Raw genomic sequence first — 20,162 nt, 5'->3', positions numbered from 1 at the left:
TGATAAATTTTTAATTCCTATTTAGTGCATCAAGCCCATTAATCCGAGGTACATTTTTTGTAATCGTAATATAATGCCATAAGCAATGTTCTTATATTATCTATAAACGGCACTAAGCCAAAGAATACAGCTAATACACAGCACTATAAAACAGATATTTGTTTTAACTTACAGTTCTTTTTTGTCTTTGTTTTACTTTCTCAGGCAAAAAACCAGCAGTAGTTACGCATCATGTGAGAATCCCACCTACCTTCATCCATCTGCTCCACTTTCTGATTACCATTATGGATTTTTCTTTTCACTCGGCCCTCGGAGCTCCTAAGTTCTCGGGGAAAAGACTAGGTGAAAAAGTATAAAGTGACTTTTTAGCCGAGCTGTGTGTGCCTCTAACGAAGTTCTTCATTAGGGGTAATTTTATATGTAGAGGTAGTAGTAAGCAGTATTTTCTCTCTATTTACTAAAGAAACTTGCTTAATTTTGCAATGTACTGGTGTATACGTTTCTCTCAGAGACCATCCTTTTACAATATAATGCTGATTAATTTTCTCTACTATTCCAGAAACAAGAAAAACTATAGTATTTTCTAAAGTGTCCATGTAATCCTAGTAATATAGCAATTAGCATCAAATCTCTACAAATTTCCCAGATATCTACCATAAAATGTTTTAATGGGTACGAAATTTAACATTGGCATTAATTATTTAATTTTCTCCTTGTATATTAATAGTGCTAAAAAGCTTAGTTGAGAAAAGTATATAAATATCTTGTTCAGGAGTGTGTTGGAAACTTAGTACTAAAATCAAACCACTTAAAATTTATACAAGACCAGAGGGATTTTTCATTACTTAGTAACCCGAAAATTGTTAGTATATTTCCCTAAAAATGAGATTCTAGTCCTAAAATATATTTATTCTGTTTCTGCAGTCTATACCCAAGTACCTTAGTTTGATGCTTAGGATCCAGACTCCTCACTGATAATTAGATTTTTTGAGGTTTTAAACTATAGTTTCGTTCAAAGGGTGTGTATGATCTGAGTAAATATTTTACCTGTTCTACCAGACAAAATTCTTCTAGCTTTGTAAGAAGATAAAAACTTAAGTACAGATCTGTGCGGTATGTGTTTTATAGTGGATGGAACATTAGGACATTCAATATTAAATTTTGTTTCTCGGAGATTTTTCCGACAGTCTTTTGGACAGTAATGTCGGTCTTTATTGCGGATAAAACAAAATTTTACACTCAGGCACTTCAACGCCACTTGTCAAAGGAAAATTCAAAGCCAAAATAAGTTTTCATAACAAACCACTCTCTTAGTCATCTCCATAGAACAATAAAGCAACACCATTCACTCATGTAGAAAAAGAATATTACTTCTTATATTGCTTTCGTCGAAATATTTTCTCGAGAAAAAGGTGGATGCATTTGCTGACGTCGTGTGTATATGAAGATATGTTGTAAACAAAAGAATGTCAGAAAGAAGTGCACTTGTTGAGTTTGCATAAGACTATAATAACTTTAACATTCTTACCATTTCACCTTTGTCATATGCATATATAAATAAGAAAGCAGTGTCTCCACCGATGATATTACTTTGAATATTTCACAACGAAAAAGCTTTTCCTTTCTCTTGAAATATATACATTATCTTCTGACTAATTCATTCAATGTTTATGAAACTTTCCATAGTTGCCAGTGAAAGAACAGAGAACCTTTAAAAAGCAATGAGAAATCCATGTGCACTTTTATCTGCGACAAGCCCCAAGAATAGATAACGTTCCAAGAAACAGATACCATCTCTTCCCTTACCCATCTACTGACACCGGAAATAGTACAAATTTGCTACAGCTTCCTGTTTTAATATTGATCTGCCAAGAGCAAAAATGTCAATAGCTAGAGAGAAACTATCTTAGGTGTAGATTAAGCTATCTACGTACGAATATGTTTCATATAAGCTTTAGTTCTTCTGTTGAAACCGGAAGTTATAGAAACCTGTCAGATTCAGTATTAATAATGATCTTCCTCGTTCCTACAAACTTGGCATACGCGTCCTCGGGGTAGAAGTTCCGGATTTGATTTCTGATGGGACACATTTTTATTTATTTATTTATTTATTTGATTCCATATTAAGCTGTAGATCTAGGTCTCATGTAACCTCGCTGCTAGTAGGGATACTTAACCCCAATGCAACCAATCATCCGGTTTAAATATTAGATTTTCATAGAAGATAAACGATAAGAGATGAAAAGAAGTTTTCTTTCTCATATATAGTCATTATTCCAAGAATAAGTCCCATCTTTCCCCCAACTGTCCATTTACAACTAACAAACTAACTAACTCTGTGGCTTATGGAATCCGGAGACTCAATGTCTCGTTCACCAAAGCCTTCCATTGACTTCTGTCCTTAGATAACTGGATCCGGTTTCTACTTTGTATTCCTTTTTCTGTGAGATCCATTTTAATATCCTCCCTTTTGCGCCTAGGTCTCTCTAATGGACGTTTTCTGATTGGTTAAAACTTTGAAAGCATCTCCACTTCTTTCCATTCTAATCCCAGATTCACCAAAGCTCTCCATTGACTTCTGTCCTTAGATAATTGGATCCAGTTTCTACTTTGTATTCCTTTTTCTGTGAGATCCATTTTAATAGCTTCCCTTCTGCGCCTAGGTCTCTCTAATGGTCGTTTTCTGATTCCTTAAAACTTTGAAAGCGTCCCTACTTTTCTTCCATTCTGATCCTAGATTTGATGACCCTAAGAATGGTTGAGTTGAGTTGACTTTGAGTTTAACGTCCCGTTCAGCAGCGAGGCTATATGAGACGTGGACCTACTGATTAACGTGGAATCCGAACCACATGAGCTCCCGCCGGGAATCGAACCCGGGTCTCCCTCGCCAAAGGCGCGTACGCTAACCGCTTAGCCACGAAGGAGCTCTAAAGAATGTTTGGTATTCGGTATAAATTATGCAGTTCCTCATTATGAAGGTTCCGCTATTTCCTATTTCTGTTTTCTTTTTGGGCGAATATTCCTTACAGGATCCTGTTCTCAAATACTTTCAGTCTACGTTCTTCCCTCAGAGTAAGCAACCATCTTTATATGTTTAAAAACAATAGGCATGATTATTGTTTTATAAATTTTAAGATTCAACTTTTCTATCTATTGACACCGGGATTGAAAAGTCCATCATTTCTGATTAGATTATTTATTCCCTATAATTTAGATATTGATACCCCCTATAGATGAGGTTCGGGCGTTGGAAGATTTATATCATTTTACTTTAACGACGCAACTTGGGAGATGGGGAAAGACTTAAAAATGATAAAATATAACCGATATTAGTGCTTAATCCATAATTTTTGGGTGTCGTGAGATTAACAGTGACACTTCAGATATCGTTTAAGTCCAAGTTCAGCCCACAGTAGCAAAATTTAATTTTTATTTATATAGATTAGATATAGATTAGATATTTATATATATTAAATTTTAACCCAGAAAAGCGGGTAATTGACGCTAGTGATATACTAAGCAAGAAAAGAGATCTCGTAAATATTGATTAATGTACCTGAGTAGTATAACGTACTTACTAGAGAGTTATATCCCTAAATTATAATCTTATTGTTTGATTTCGTGAGATATCTTAGAACGAAAGCTATGAGAAATTTTAAGTATGCAACCCACGCTTTAACTCAGGAACTGCTTTCACATATACTACGAGTTGAAAAAGTTTTATTTCTTTCTTAAAATAGAAGTAAAACTAATTTATGTAACAGTGTTTTACGTCAACACATCGTCATTAGGTTACAGAAACGCCAGAGATCCGATGTTACTTGTCCTCTCCCTATTACAGTAACCTCTATTATTGTGAAGTTCTCTGTCACGCTGAACCTAGCAGAAAACCGCAATATGCCAGTCAGTAGAAACCACCAAGGGAGTCAAGAAATAGGAAAACTACATTTTCTCTAGTACTCAAGTTTCTCTTTTAGTAAACCTTAGATTTTGAAGAAATGGGGTAGAAAATTCTGAGAACGAACAACGAACGTTTTATTTCAAAGAAACGTAAAGAAAAACTGTCAATCTGCTTTAGTAGTAAATTGATCTCTTTTCTTGCGTCGAAAAGAATCAGAGATATTTCCAGCAGCTACAAAGACATGCGAAGAAATGCGCTTTAGAAAGGAAAATCTTACTTACTTCATCCTATATATATATATATAAGACTCCCTACATATATATATATATATATATATATATATATATATATATATATAAATCCTATTTACGTTCAGCAACGAAAAATGTGCAAGTACTTTCTCTCATCAATGACATTCGAATTACTGAAGCATTGGGAGGTGTTATCCAGAATTAAATTAAAAGCCACGGAGATTTCAACTCATTAAAATAGAGGATCTCCTGTCCAAGGCCGTAACTTGTGGGGGACGGGGGGTAAGTGCCCCTCCAAAGAAACTACCTGCGGGTCGAGGGGGCCCGTTTTTAAGACAAAATTTTCTTACTCTATATACGATAAGAACATGAAATTATAAATGAAGCATCAAATAGGTTTACTACACTACATAAACAAAACAGGGCACAAAAGGTAAATAAACAAAAATGAGTCATGGGCCCATTTCAGTAAAAATGTCTACTATTAGGGGCCGTAGAAAAAATATTTATTTGTATGGCTTTGAGATATGTCAATATTGTCCCCTTAATTAATTTGTCATGTTTGGAACGGGCCAAGAGGCGTAACTAACGGCCCCGCAAATCCTGATGTGCGAGAGGGCCCATAGGCTCCGGGGGCCCATAAAGAGTAAGAGAAAGATGGAAGGAGGGGCTCAAGAATTAGAAAAACAACTTTTTCCAGGGGCCCAAATACGCGTAATGATGCTTGCTCCCCCACAAAAAATCTAAGTTACGGCGCTGCTCTTGTCTCGGTTATAATAAATTAGTGTGTTTATTTCTATGGAAAGGGTTCTGTTTTCAACACCCAGTGAGAGAGCCTTGAAAATTGAACGTTTTATAGTGCTGCAAACTATAGATCGACATTTCATACAGCCTCAGCGCTGAAAACGGTTGCACTTAGATCAGTGATCGCTAAACCGTCGGTCGCGAGCTACTAGTAGGTCGCGGGAACATTTTCGGTAGATCGCGTTACGCCCCGGTTGGATAACTTTGATTCCTCCACTGATCTGACGCTAACGACAGGGGGCGCTGATGACAACAACTGTTTGTTTCTCCCGCAACACTGCCATTGTCAACCTCATCTCAGAGTTGATTGTATACGTCTGGGGTTGTGCACGTCATGTTTTTCGTCTGAATAGTAGATATTTGTAACTTGGATAGTTTGATTTGATATTTACTAGAAATGTAAGTTTATAGGCAATAAAAGTTATAGGATTTTTTAAAAAGAAGTTAATAGTTCTTTTGGTTGGTAGCTCACAGTAGGATATAAAAACGGTATGGGATCTCAGAAGCTTCTTAAGTTTGGCAACCACTGACCTAGATCCAAATCAAGGAAGTTAAAAGGGACGATCACCTTTGTATATTAGAACTCCATTGATATAGCTAAGGAATCATGCAGTATCGTCATAGCATCACCAATCATCTCTGTTCGAGAAAGTCTAAAGAATTACTATAGGAATGTTCCAATTCCTCATTCCTCTTTCTTTCTGCTTAATCCCTTTTTCGGTGTTTTATTTCTTCTACTCTCAGTTACCAGGGCTGATATGTGCCTGGAAACAAGAAATCAGCACCTAGATGGGAAAATAAGATAACTTCGTCATCCGATGTTGATGACAATATTTATCTTCTGCTTAAATAAGTAGGTCATCAAGATTAAAAAGTGAAACCAAGAAGTTGTCTTTCAAAGAACGAATCGTTATAAGACTACCTAGGTACTCGATAGGAGTCTAAAGTCAAGGATCATACAGAACTTCATTGAACTAACCAATAACTAGTGTTATGTGACAAATGACCAATTCTGGTGAGCCAGTACGTTCAACTTGTGGGAATGACTCTGGCATATAGACTAAAAGATTTTGGAGTAGAGAACACAAATTCTATGGAGAAGCACTAATTGGAATACATGTTAGATATCAGGCCTCTATATTAAAACAAAGTCTTTGAATCTCAATTCTATTTTTATTTCAACATCTGTGAAAGAGCTTTTGTCTTATTTCTTGCATTATCGTAGCTTATATATCATTATTCTGACAAACTGTGATAGAAAAAGCAACGCAAATGGTTATCTTACTCCCGCTGTCTGTCTCATTTCCAAAATTATAGCTCTACCAGAGAAGGAGATAAGCTATCATGCGAACTAATCATGTAACAAATGGTTTTCATTACCATACACAGAATCGTCTCTACATTATAGAAAATAGAATTAAAATCGATCCATTCCGTTCACAAAAGATTGACAAAGGGATGCGTAGGTGTGTGTATGTTGGCTTATCTTTTATTTTATGTCATCTTCTAGATAATAATATAAAATACACATATTTTTCCAATTCAGAGTATTTGAGGATATCCAGAAATACATACCTTTCCTCTCAGAATGTGTCAGGGAGAAGTCAGAGACACATACATTCACCTCAAAATGTTTCAGATGCCAAACAAACGTACTTTTCATTCAAAATATTTTAGAGGTGCTAGAAACACACATTTTTCCTCCTACAAAAATTTGAGACGAGGGCAGAAATAAAGATTTTAGCCCTAAACGCAATAAAAAGGGAATCTATTTACCATTGCTTTGTACAGCTATGCCTGTCTCAGTAGCTAACACTTACCTTGCATACTCTAGAATGACTTAAGAGATTTTGTGCATGTATTTTCCTTGTAGTATATTGTCATTTATACTAAGAATGTTTTCTTAAAGTAGAATACATTGCAATATTTGGGCCAATCAACGTGTATTCTAAAAAGTGACTTCTCACGCCTTACAAACTAGAATCGACTTTTGGTAGAGTTTCTCAAAGTAGCTAAGCTAATAAAATACTTGTTCTTAAACTAAGTTTTTGACAGGGCTTTATCCTGCAATGGAAGGGTAACCTCATTAAATTAAATATTTGTAAAGAATGTACTTCATTGATTTTAAAGATAAAGCAAATTCTTTCCAATCTGCGAGAACGTCAATGACGTGCTCCTCCTAACTGTCGCTCTTTTGAAGATTATTCAGCACACTACCATTATGTCTTTATTTCACTATAGTTAAATTACAGTTACGCGCAGTGAATTGATTCTGTTTAGATTAAAATAATATAATGGTATTCGTTGCTATCATTGATCTTTATTTTAATGATAATAATCATTATTGGTTTAACTAGTTGCCACCAAACCTTTTACTTGCTAAATATATTTTGGATTAAATCATACTTTGCTTTCTTTCGAATAATTAGATTGAAACAATGCAGATTTTAAGATGCAATAAATCTGGAAATTGACTGCATGCTATTGGCGTAAGACAAGAAGACAGAGCAGGTAGAGCCACTTATTAGAGCGACTGTGAACTGTTACTGATTAGCCTTACACACAGACTGAAATATTCTTGCTATAATAAGAATTATAAGCTTATCCATTTTATTACTGTCTCCGTAGTAGCAAAGATCAAATGCCAGTATGTTACATCCAGTTATGTTGTTAGAATACTCTACTTGTATAAAAGATACTTGTATATTTTATTCGGCTCTAAACAATTATTATAGTGAACAAAAATAAACAGTTCTTATGCTGCATTCTGAAATAATATTTCTTAAAAGTGATAATTCGTAGTTACAAGAGTAGTAACAACATTATTATTTGACATCAAAGTAAACTAGTTGAACAGCACTTTGATAGTCGACAGTAAACATTATCGAAGCATTGAGCGTCAGTAGATATTTTTGGTACTGTAAATCTGCATTCACTACTAAGAAAATTTTTTGTGTACTACGGTTTAATTAGTCTATTGGATAAACATTCGTCGAAACATCGTCCAAACATTATAAACTAACTAACTCTATGGCCTATGACACCCGGAGGTTGAATGCCATTTTTAAAAAAGCTCTCCATTGACTTCTATTACAGCCAACTGGATCCAGTTTCTACATTGTATTCTTGTTTCTGCGAGATCCACCTTAATATTGTCCTCCCATCTGCGTCTATGGTTCACTAATGGACGCATTCCAATTGGACTTCCAGTTAAAACTTTGAAAGCGTTCCTACTGTCTTCCATGACCTGCCCACCTGAGCTTCCTAGATTTGATGACTGTAACAATATTTGGTAAACGCTATAAATTATGTAGTTCCCCGTTATGAAGTCTCCGCCGTTTCCCGTTCCCACTCCAATTGGGTTCGAATATTCGTCTCAGGATCGTGTACGAATATTTTCCGCCTAGGTTCTTCCCTCAGTGAATGCGACCCTGTATCGCGACCATACATAATAGGCATGATTATTGTTTTATATATTTTAAGCTTCAAATTCCTTGAGAGAATTCGCGACGACAAAGAATTTTGATGTGAATAACAACACAAATTCCCTGCTTTTAGTCGACATTTAATTTTTCATGAATATGGTTCAGGTCTGTTAACATTGATTCTAGACATCTGAAAGCAAAAATAATAAATTTTTGGTTAAAATGAATGATTACTTATGAAAGAGAGATATGTAATATTTTCAATTCCACCACTTCTGTACCATTGCTGCTGTATTTTATGTTGACAAGATAACATTAGTAGTGTGAAACCATTACATGTGCTTCAGAAAGTCATAAGGATGTGTACATAGAATATTTTTTGCAGCAAAAATCTCATTTCTTTCAGAAACAATTTAACTACTTAAAAAACAAAGAATATAACTTATGGTCTAAATATATTTGTGTAAATCATTCAAAAGTTTATTTTTTATTAAAATCATTTTATACTGTGAAAATCGTGTGAATAAGTCGCCACGGAATTACATGTGTATTTGTTAATAAGTGTACGAGGCAACATTACTGAGTAGGATAATAAAACTATAATAGTAATAATGAGCATAATAATAATAATAATAATACTCATTCATACAGAATTTTACACGTTTATTTGAATCTTTCTCTTGATAAGACACAAACAATCACTCTATACACACACGTTTCTTCATATTCCCACAAATAAAAGAAATATAAACAAAATTCAATTACTCATTATAATATATTGTATATGTACTGTATATTTATGTATATTTACACCTTCTATAGAAAACCTTCAAATGTTTTTTAACATTATTACTTTCTGTTACATAATAGTAATACATTGTCAACGTCTTTTTCAACAAATTTCTTTTGTATTCACCATCAATTTTCATTAGTACTACTTTCTTCAAATGTAATCTATAGAACTTTTACACATTGTATGTATAAAAAACAAATATAGATTATTTTATTATTTATATGTGCGATGTCATGTTTCTTTCAATAATTAGGAACAACCCTAATCAATATTTATGTTCATTTACCGCTATCTTGATTGTTGACATTTCTCTATGTTGCTGTTACCAATGCCTCTCATTAACAAATATTTCTGTTCATACAAAGGGAAAATAAAATATGCAAATCATTCTTCGGGTAATAACATTTTAATTATTATATTCATTTATTTATTTGCTCCTTTAACGTTAGAAACCGTTTTGTTTATAATAATGCTGTATACAAAGAATAAACTAATTATAAGAAGTAATATACACGAAAATATTGCACTCCTATTCCTATATAGTTCATATTGTTAGAAAATCACTAAATGTTTTTTTATTAAACTACAACGAATAACTGGCAATCAAATTGTCTTTCAGTTGCTGTCAAATTATAGCATTGGATAAGGCAAGTATTATTGGATATAAATATTAAAATTATTTTTTAAAAAAGATCATAATACAGCAAAGCTTAATGGTAATATATCTCAATCATTGTGTTTTAATATCCATCCTACTATTGTGTTACACATTGTTGTAATTTAACAATAATGAAACGCGTGATGCTATTTTACTGTTAAATCTAACAAGAAACCACAAAATTATGTAACAAAATCTTTGAATATTCTTAACCATTGTTTTCAGTAAGGAAGTAACCAGCGTTTAATATCTGATGGAATGTTAATTTTTAGATTTTTACTTATTTCTTTTTCGGCTCAATTTAAATTTCTCTAACACCATGAAAATTAACTTCTGCTTTCTTATAACTTTAATATGTATTATTAAACTATAAATAATGCTGAATCGAGGACAGTTAACTACACTTGAAGAATAAATCAGTATAATCACAATAATAAAACTTCAGTTTCCTTCAAAGAAAAAAGAAAATACTTGTCCGTAAAAGTCAGTGGGTTAAGAAATATACTTGACATCCGTACTCAATATTATTTTATTCACAGTAAAATGTAATGTAACAACAAATGTAAATATGTAAATATAAATCAAAAATTTTCCACGCAAACTTACCCCAAAACCACTAACACTTACCACACTAACCAACTTGTTACACAGAAAATGTTCAACTTAATCGAATGCCCAAGAAAGGTTTAACATTATCACTTATGCTCCCTATTTCACCAATTGTGGACTCAATTACTTTAAGGCTAATTGTTTAGCAAAAGTTGGAATAAATTCAAAGAGAACTGAATATATGTCATACAAAGGTAACAAGCAAAGTATATTCATTATATGTAGAATAAGTCGAGTACATCTATTGTGAGTATACTGTGATGCAAATTCTAATTATAAAGAGGAAATTAATTGTTGAATACCAATCAAGATCAGAAAGTAAAAAATTAAGTTAATGTCTAAATTACAATTGTATTCAACTTAAAAAGTTATACTTACTACAATTAATTACTGTTGTAAGATTCATAATTATTTATTTCTTTATATTTATTTTATCTTCTGAGAATGAAACAACGTATCTTTTTACTTAGAAATTTAATCTGCGAATAACCAGAATATGTTAACGTTTAATCATCTTATAACAAAATTTAGGGAATTTGTTATAGTTAATATAGTATATTAATTCGGGATCACGAGTTTACATATTTGACACAAATCATCATCACGTGACTTTCCTGACGTTAATACGAACGAAGTTTTATTTTTCTTTTGATTGTTTGTTGAAATAAACTATAATTTTTCATTGATAACAGAAAACATTTAGATCAAACTTATGCCCAACATAACCCAGATCAATTGTTTGAAGACTGGATGGAAGCTCTAGACTAAGTAACGCGAAATGAATACAATATGTGCAAACATTTAGCGTTGCGTCTCAATAATTGTCAGGTCTAAGGTCCAAAAATCGTTATAACCAGGGTTTTGTAGGGTTTTGTTATCAGTTTCTCATTTTCTGCATGAATATTGCAGACTGCCCTCCTAGAGGTATAGGAGCAAAGTTAGTTTCTTCTTTTCGGAATAATGAGATCATGAGATCTCAGATAGAAATCTCGTAGGTGGCCATTCCGGTTTAATTTTCCTCCATATCCACTAAGCAAATATTGATATGGTACATTTAAAATGGTCTGAGTGACTTTCCTTCAATGTTTTGTCGTTGTTCCCAGATTAAAACGATTATAAAATTATTAATAGGGCCGGATTTAAGAAAGTGCATCCCTTTCGTTGTAAATATACACTACCTAAAGTGACAAGTTAGAAGTGAGTTTTGTAAAATGAATAGTTTGAGTCCATTTTCTGGAGGTTGAAGGAAAAGAATTCATTGAGAACAGACACTTATCGTTTCCAAAATAATTTCTCATTCACATCACAGACACCTAAGGGAATTTTAAAAACTAAAATTTAAGACAAATGTACTGGTAGCTATTGGTGCAGCTTCCCTCAGAGTATCTGGTCCTGGTTATTAATATTAATTTTAATAAAATATTTTTGCTCCTTGACGTTTCCAGAATTAAATAGTTTTAACAGGTTCAAGTACATGATTTGTATTAAACAAAATATACAAAATAAATAAAGGAATGAAGAACTACAGAAAATGACATTAAGATAATTACATTAAGATATCAGATACACATAACTGTATATTTTATCATCTATTGATATTTGCTTGTATAATTAAATGTCCACTTATCCATAGTAAATAAAAGAGTTGCCAAAGAACTTACTATGTCGTTATCGCATGTTAGAATATATGCTTAACTGAATAGTTCATTGCAGCTAATCAAATGCCAAATTAAATTTTGGTTTTGGTTATTTTAACACCTGGCACGCCGTTCGTGTGTCTTCATTGAATTCTTAGTTTACTGATGATTTGTCATTCCGAAAAAATTCACATAAATTTTATTAAACAAAATAGTTTAAAAATATAAGGTTCATTAAATGTAACAGAAACATAAATAAAGATTGATTCTTTTATTATTAAATATGCCGTTTTTAAACATAGAAGCCCATTGGATCTTTATCTTCAGAACATTGACGTGCGTTTCCTTGATTAAATTTTTTTCGACTAATGTACTATATCAGTATTAGATTCTATTTTCACTTCTTTGATATTAATCAACATTTTATACGTTCAAGGAAGCAAAGTTTCAGTATTTCGTAATTATAGATTGTATTACTACGCAAATAAGAAATAATAAAAAGATAGAAATAATAAGAGGAAATGCCTATTCTGTGAATTCATGAACGAAGACTTAAAAATGAGTCTTTGACAATGTTCTTTATAGAGCAATTTTGTACTATATGAAGAAATATTTCGAATATGATGAAAACAATTATGAAAACCAACTAGAAATAATATATACCACATGTGAGTATGGAGTAGAATTAAAAATATTGAAACGGGAAAACAATGAGGAAATGTTTAAAAAACAAGGATAAAAATGACATTAGAAAGAAATTGAAGAGGTAAATTAGTTTTTCGAAGAAATAATGTTGCATTTAAAATAAATGTGATAGAAATTATGGTAAAGGTAAGAAGAAATTCGGTAGAGAAAGAAAACTATTGCTGTTCATGGACGGTACTGAATGGGTTAATTCCTAAAGACAAATAGGATTCAATTTGTAACAAACCACCTGATAGTAATGATAAAATGTTTGTAATGATAGTAAGAGCGATGTCTAATAAAAATAAACAAATACGTACGTGTGTTCTTATTAACAGCTATTGCTACTTCATGTACCAGAAAAAAAACTCAATGTGTTTTCTTACACTACTTATTCAAGTAATGACTAACTTAAAAATTAATTGCAAGAAGAAAATATCACCTTAATTTATTTCCAATAATCAACAGATAATAACAAATACTTGTATTGTTCTCGTAGTGTATATTGTACGTAGTGCTTATAAATGTATCTTGGCGTACACTTCGAGAGAGAACATAATGATATTGCAACTTATGCAACCAATTGTGTCTCTACCACAATGTTAAGCATTATGATTGCTCCTTAAACAATCTATGAGATGTTAAATTGTATGAAATGTCAAGTTGTATTAATGATATATAATAACTCTCTTTTGCGTAAACTTCGGAACTAGTAATTGGTACAATATAAAGATAATATTTTCTAAGTGTTCTTGTGTTGTACTTAAATTATATGGAGTATGACCCTTTATACATTTAATTAATACATTATTTTCATTAGCGTTTGATTGGTAGTTTCTAAACACGGTACTGCCCACTTTGATTAAAGTACTTGATAGATTAACAAGAAAACAGGAAACAAATAATTGTATGGTGCAGGCAAAATGAAATGACGACAAGAAAATATTGAATTCATACCCATTTAACTTCAAACCCGCAATCACATATTGGAGACATATCAGATGCAGTCAACAGCAAATTTTGTGTGTGCAACTCGCATTTTTTTCATTTAAAGTTTGGAAAAGAATAAATTAGTAGTAATTCATTTTTCATTGATACTAAAATTGTATTTAAATTTCTCAACGGAAATTAAATAGTTACTTGCAAAATATTTTATATTCCACTATATAATTGGTTTTCATATTCCACTAAAACATCATTACCGATTCACAAGTAATAATTACAATTATACATAGTGAAACAAACTTGTATTTAACCATTAGTTGGACATGTCACATACGTAATCTAAGTATATGAAGTTAATTTTTATGTTCACCAGGAAACTTAATGCAATGTTGTGTAATTCACTGAATATTATCCTCAAACATCAACCCATTCGTCACATAGTTTACCAAGTGCAATAAAGAAAATCGAGAATTAGATTGAAGTTGACAACTTTTAAAAAAGGTCAAGAATTAATTAGACATAAAGTGTGATAACAGTTCGGATAAAAAAATACCACTTTGACTAAAGTTCAATCTTTCTCTTGAAATATTTTTCCTAAATACGAACCTTTGTCAACACAAATTCAGTAGCTTCTTGCATATAAGAAGAACCCAAAAATGATCAGAACACACAAAATAGACTTCTCATGACGTTCTAAGGCTAAGACCTTAAGAGAAAACAAACAAATTAATTTTATTACTTTGAAATTAAGTGGCATTCGAATAAATTATTTGTATGCACTATTTAAAGTATTTATTAAAACTTTTTCCCTATTTCTGCCCTCTTGAATGTTGTCCTATATTCTTCATTCGCAAAAACTGTATTACTTTATTTAGTGTTTAATGTTCTTTTGTCATCATCGAAACCACAAGACACATCGACTTAGACTTACCGTAGCACCAAATCACACATGCTATCACCAGTAACCGAATCTGAGTTCTCTCAAATTGAGGGAAAGCGCGCTAACCACTTTATTACAAGAAGAGTCAATTGTCGTTCTCGATTCATATATGCTGTAATAATCTTTCAATACGAATTAGACAAATTCTTTGAGATTGAAATAGTATGTAAAATCAGACCATAACCATTTTTATATTACTTGAGCATTTATTAGCCTGAATACATTACTATGTAATGCTACTTTATCAAAGTATAAAATAAAATCTTTTCCATGAGTAATCTGTTATTAAACAAAGTATTAACCCTTACTCAAAAACATATAAAAAATGTTAATATAATATTCAAAGCTCAATATAAGTGTACAAAGTATGTTTGTGACAAATTATTTAATATACTCTTGAAATCAAAACGGAACAATTTAAAGAAAACTCGTGTCAAAAAAGTAACTTATAAATACTAGCACTTTACTAATTTCACCCTAATAGAATTTAAAATGTTTAGGAAGTAGTACTTATTTCTTAGAGTTAACCAAGTTACAGGATATCTTAACATTATCCTTTCAATTTTATTTATATCCTGAGCTGTTTTTCATGTATTTATATTGATCGTTAGTGTATTTATTGTTATAGCGGGAAAGTGCTTGTATTTTTACATTTCTGCCCAACATTCCTTATTAACGTAACACTATTTTTCTTACAAGATAATATTTACAGAAAGCATGCACGATTCTGGTAGAAATTAACGGGAATATATTAAATTTTAAGATTTAATGATACCTTCAGATTATCACAAATCATAGTGTGTATTTTCATCTTGATAGCGTCATAATAAACACAATGAAAAGTTTGATAGGCTGTGTTTTGTATGAATTTCACCTTAGCAGCTTAACGTGTTATTGAGTCCTTTATTGTGATTACTAACGACAATTTTTTCAGTGTCATAGTGTTTGTTTTTGTAGTTTCTTTTTGTAAACTACACATTAACATTTTACCCTTATATCTGTCATTATCTTCAGAACGATCAGTCTACCGATTGAAATAGTCTCATCTTCGGACGACATTTTTCTCCATTATAAGCTAATGCTATTGAGAAAATTATGAGTTATTTTCTCACATAGTAAAGTCTCAAAGCAATTGTGTACGACATATTGTTACGTGCATGGTTTCAAAAAATTACGTGAAAGAAATGTTTGAAAGGAAAAAGGAAAATAAATATTAACAGGGAGACAGACAAATATTTAACGAAATAACTGATTCTAGAGTACGTTTGCTTTATCTTGGCACGCTTCCTGCCAGTGTACTTGGTTGCCTTTTAAAGTAATTTCTGCTAGCCCTCAAGTGAACGTTTTAATCCAAAGCCATCTTATTGGCATTGTCGTGTAGATGACGTTAGTTTTCAGCCAGCCCATCAAATGAAGTCATTGCTATTTGGCGAGTATTTGAAGTGCTTAGTTGCCACACGCGAACAAGAGTGTTCCAGTGACTTGTGAGTAGTGTGGCGTTTATCTGCGTTTTCTAGCGTATTGTAACACGCAACTTAACTGCGACGTGGCAAGAACGCGTTGCAGACAGATCCATCCTTTAGGCGGGAAGCGTAACAAAATAAAACAAACATACTCTACTAACATGAAATCAACAATAGTTGTTGGATTGAATTGAATTAGATGTGAGTTTTGCGCACTTTTAGCAACGAGGCTATATGACATGTTAACCTACAGCTTAACGTAGGATCCAAACCATATAAGCTCCCGCCGGCAACCGAACCCAAGTCTCCCGCACGGAAGACGCGTATTCCAACGTTATATTACCAGGGAGCTTTAACAATTATTGTTGGTAAAGTATTATATTCAATTTTAATGACGGTGAAGTGCAGTGTAAGTTGAACGAACTATAGCTGAAAAGTGTCTTATAAAATGTGGTCTATCCGCTTTAAAGCCTCGTCTTGCATCTGATGATTTTCACCTTCTTTCTACGAAACTGAAGGCCGTTACGGTAGGATGAGTGCTGCAAAGTTAAAAGAAGCATCCAGTTCAAATTCAAGTAGACAGCCAGCTCCTGTCTATGACAAAGGAATACGGATATTTCTCACAATTTATGACATGTGTCTAATCCGAAGAGACTACATAATACAATGATATGAGATACGGGTGCAAAATCAAGACAATTTAAAATATACGACATTCTTTGCATTAACTTAGTTTGAGCGTTCAGCATCCACTCTCAGTACAAATGCACTGCTAGGAATGGCCCTACAGCTTAACTTTGTGTCCTAACCACATAATCTCCAACAAGGAACAAACACTTTTGAACCTTTATTTTCGATTCCAACCTGATACTACTTCCTGGACTATCTTGATATATCTTTAATACTTTTGTAATACCATATACAGTGTAGAAAATGTAATTAATAATGAAATATTCTTAGTAAGCATATTAATTGTGAAATTACTATTATTGTAGTTGTAGATAATATCACATCAAACTTCTACTATTACTCAAACAATTGGTTTTATGCATATTTATGTAATTCAGAAAAATAAAATTATAAAATGATCATATCTAAAAACACACATAAAAACTTATTAAACTTATGATTTCGTTTTTGAGATACTTGAGTTACTTCATTTTTCCCACTATAATATTTTCACAGTTTGTACACTAATGGATTAGGAAATCAAGGACATATTTTTCTTTCAATTTAATAATGTTAATATTTTCTTATGTTTTAAAAAATCTATTCTCCCCATCATAAACGTTTTGTTGAGCAAGGATCAAGTTTTGTTTGTAATCTTTTGAAGTTCCTAGTGAATCAGCACTGTACTTAGCGATCTTAAGTTTCTATCGAGCACACAAAAATCCTACCCTCTTTGTGTTTCTTAATTACCTATTCAGTCTTTTCGAGTCGCTATTGAAGTTGGCACGCTTGGACGAACAATGAATGATCTTATCGACTTTCTTTAAAAGTTTTGTTTTTTTCTGAAAACCTTCCCTCCTTTCAACTCTCTCTATATAATTTTCAATTCCCTCTCTTGAAGTTTTAAGTACGGCCATACTTCAGCCAGTGTGATAACTACTTTGACATGAACAGACTTGCTGTTCATGGAAATATAATCTAAGAGATTGAATAAGAGAGAATTTCTTTTTAAAAGAACTAGCGTATTTTTTTGTTGTCTTGACATAGTCTTTCCTGAAGAGATCGCACCATTGTCCTGCAGGAAGATGTCGGAAAAGTTTGTGCGAGAGACACGTCAAAGAGATATTTGAGAAATAGTTAAAAACAGGGGAAAAGTTTCTTAAAGTAAAATTAAATTCTATCACATTTACTCATAAAGTATATCTCATTCATTACCGATATAGAAGATAGCAAGAGTTTCACATGATCCACTTTGTCCTTTGTCTAATCACATTTCTGTATTCTCCTCTGGTTCACTCTCAGGTGTCGCTTCCACTTTGTCCTGGCTGCTGTCCTTTTTAATATTCAATTCGTTTTCGTGAGCAAATGTTGTGCTGCTACAAAGCGTTTCCTCAGTGACGTTTCGCTGGTACACGTTCCCAGGGCGTAATTGTAATTGTCAGGAAAATGGGTCCTCAGTGTCTCGCCTGGTAAAACTACTCTTTCTATCGGAACTAGTCATCGATCCCGCACTGGCCGAATCATAGTGTTTTAACTTATGAACTATTTCATCGTGGAGTATATTAAAACACATTGCTGTCAGAGCCATCCCAGTGAGAATGTACAAGGAGCAAAACCAAACGGTGCTGTTGGAACCACTATGATACGTGGGTGTTATAGTCTTGCCCGAGGGCAGAAACGCTGCAGGGGTATGTGCAGTCCTGTTACCACCAGGTACAAGGTCCCCAAACCCTATTGTACTGAGACTCATAAAACAAAAATAAGACCCATCCAAAAAGTTCCAATGTTCCCATTTGGCTAACACAGCAGCTCCGGCTGCAATATAACACACCATCACGGCAATACAGATTGATAATGGCACTACTAAATTTGACGCAGAACGATCATGGTGATGGTGGTGATGATGTGTCGATCTATGGCTTTCACCAACTGAGCTGTCACCGGTGGATGATGGCTCCATCTTGATTTCCTCGTCTGGAGTCATCCGGAGCTTTTCCCTCACGTCGCCATCTCGAACGGGTGAATGTAGATTGTTCTGAGTAGAAAAGGTGGATGAAGCTGATCGGAGGTAGAACGGTTCTTGATGTCTCTTCTCCTTCTCTTTGCCGTTTTCGCAATCACAAGGTTTGGAGAATATAAACCGGGTACAACGGGAAAGAAGACTCCCAACACTCGACAGGTAGAGAAGCATCAGAGGTATTCCTAGAATTGCATAGATCATGGTGACGATCTTCCCTAGTGCTGTACGCGGGGCAATGCTACCATAACCTGAAAAGACACAAATAGAGAAAACACAATTAATATACTAGCGAAACTATAGAATACTACAACTTATTAACTGAACGGGTGATTGGAAAACCAATAACATTCCAAACAGAGCAAATGCACTGAGTTTGAGTCTTTTGTAGCAATCTCACACCTCATTATTATTTTTACTTGAAAACGATGTCAAGCTTTATTGTGGTTTCATATTCCTACTTTTTTCTAAAAAAAAAAAGGACTATTTTGAGTGTAATGAATAGTTCCATTATGAATCAGTTTATTTTTGTCTTCTCAGAAACAAGTTTAATGGATTATTACTGGTTTCCCAATCATCTGTTCAATTTCTGTTATATATATATATATATATATATATATATATATATATATATATATATATATATATATATATCTTTTTTATCTGATAAACACTGATTTTGAAAGATGTGTAAGTAATTTATGTCCAAAAGTATGTTTTTCAGATGTACCAAACAAAACCTCATATTCTTAATCTCTGAAAATGTATTTATTAGAATATATCTGAAATTTATTAGAATATATTAGAATGTATTTATTAGAATATATATATCTGAAACATATGTTATTCCTGGATAAAACTAAATATATTTCAAATATATGGTTAATAATAAAGGATCATATACGACTGTAAAAAAATAAATAAAGTGACGTTCAGAACTAGCCAGAAAACACATTATCTAAAAAGTAAAAAAAGAAATGTTAGTACACAGGTATACACAATATATTAGTTTGTTACGAAGGAATAATGTTAAGAACATATATTATTTTAAACTGAAGCATTTCTAATTCAGCTGTAGACTCACATATAACTTAAAGTTAATAATCCACAATATTTAGAATGTTTATGATGAAAAATATTCACACGTCATGTTTCAAAGAAGAGGATTCTTATGAAAGATTAAAAAATTTAATTACAATTTATGTCATGAATAATGAACTCTGGTAACAGTACATTAATGAGTACGAACATTCAACTCTAGATTATTATCACTACATTTATTCAATACTATGAGATTTATAAAATACGTTGTATAGAGAAATTGTAATATTTAATAAAGATGTATAGTAAAATAATGAGTAATGAT

The 20,162-nt window shown here is 32.5% G+C and overlaps 1 protein-coding gene across 1 annotated transcript in view; it reads right to left on the bottom strand.

Annotated features, from left to right (window-relative positions):
* Positions 1-8,636: 8,636 nt before the first annotated feature.
* LOC145692992 (potassium channel subfamily K member 18-like) overlaps positions 8,637-20,162 on the bottom strand; it is a 382,582-nt gene continuing 371,056 nt past the window's right edge. Inside the window, exon 2 of the mRNA XM_081768621.1 lies at positions 8,637-19,047. Within this exon, the coding sequence (XP_081624747.1) occupies positions 18,218-19,047 (830 nt within the window). The 3' untranslated portion in view covers positions 8,637-18,217. The remainder of the gene's footprint in view (positions 19,048-20,162) is intronic.

This window comes from Thermobia domestica, chromosome 8 (assembly GCF_964235325.1).
Source record: "Thermobia domestica chromosome 8, izTheDome1.hap1.1, whole genome shotgun sequence".
In the NCBI taxonomy this organism is placed as follows: Eukaryota; Metazoa; Arthropoda; class Insecta; order Zygentoma; family Lepismatidae; genus Thermobia; species Thermobia domestica.
The sequence above is the reverse complement of the archived record's forward strand: the minus strand, read 5'-3'. Positions and strand labels throughout refer to the sequence as shown.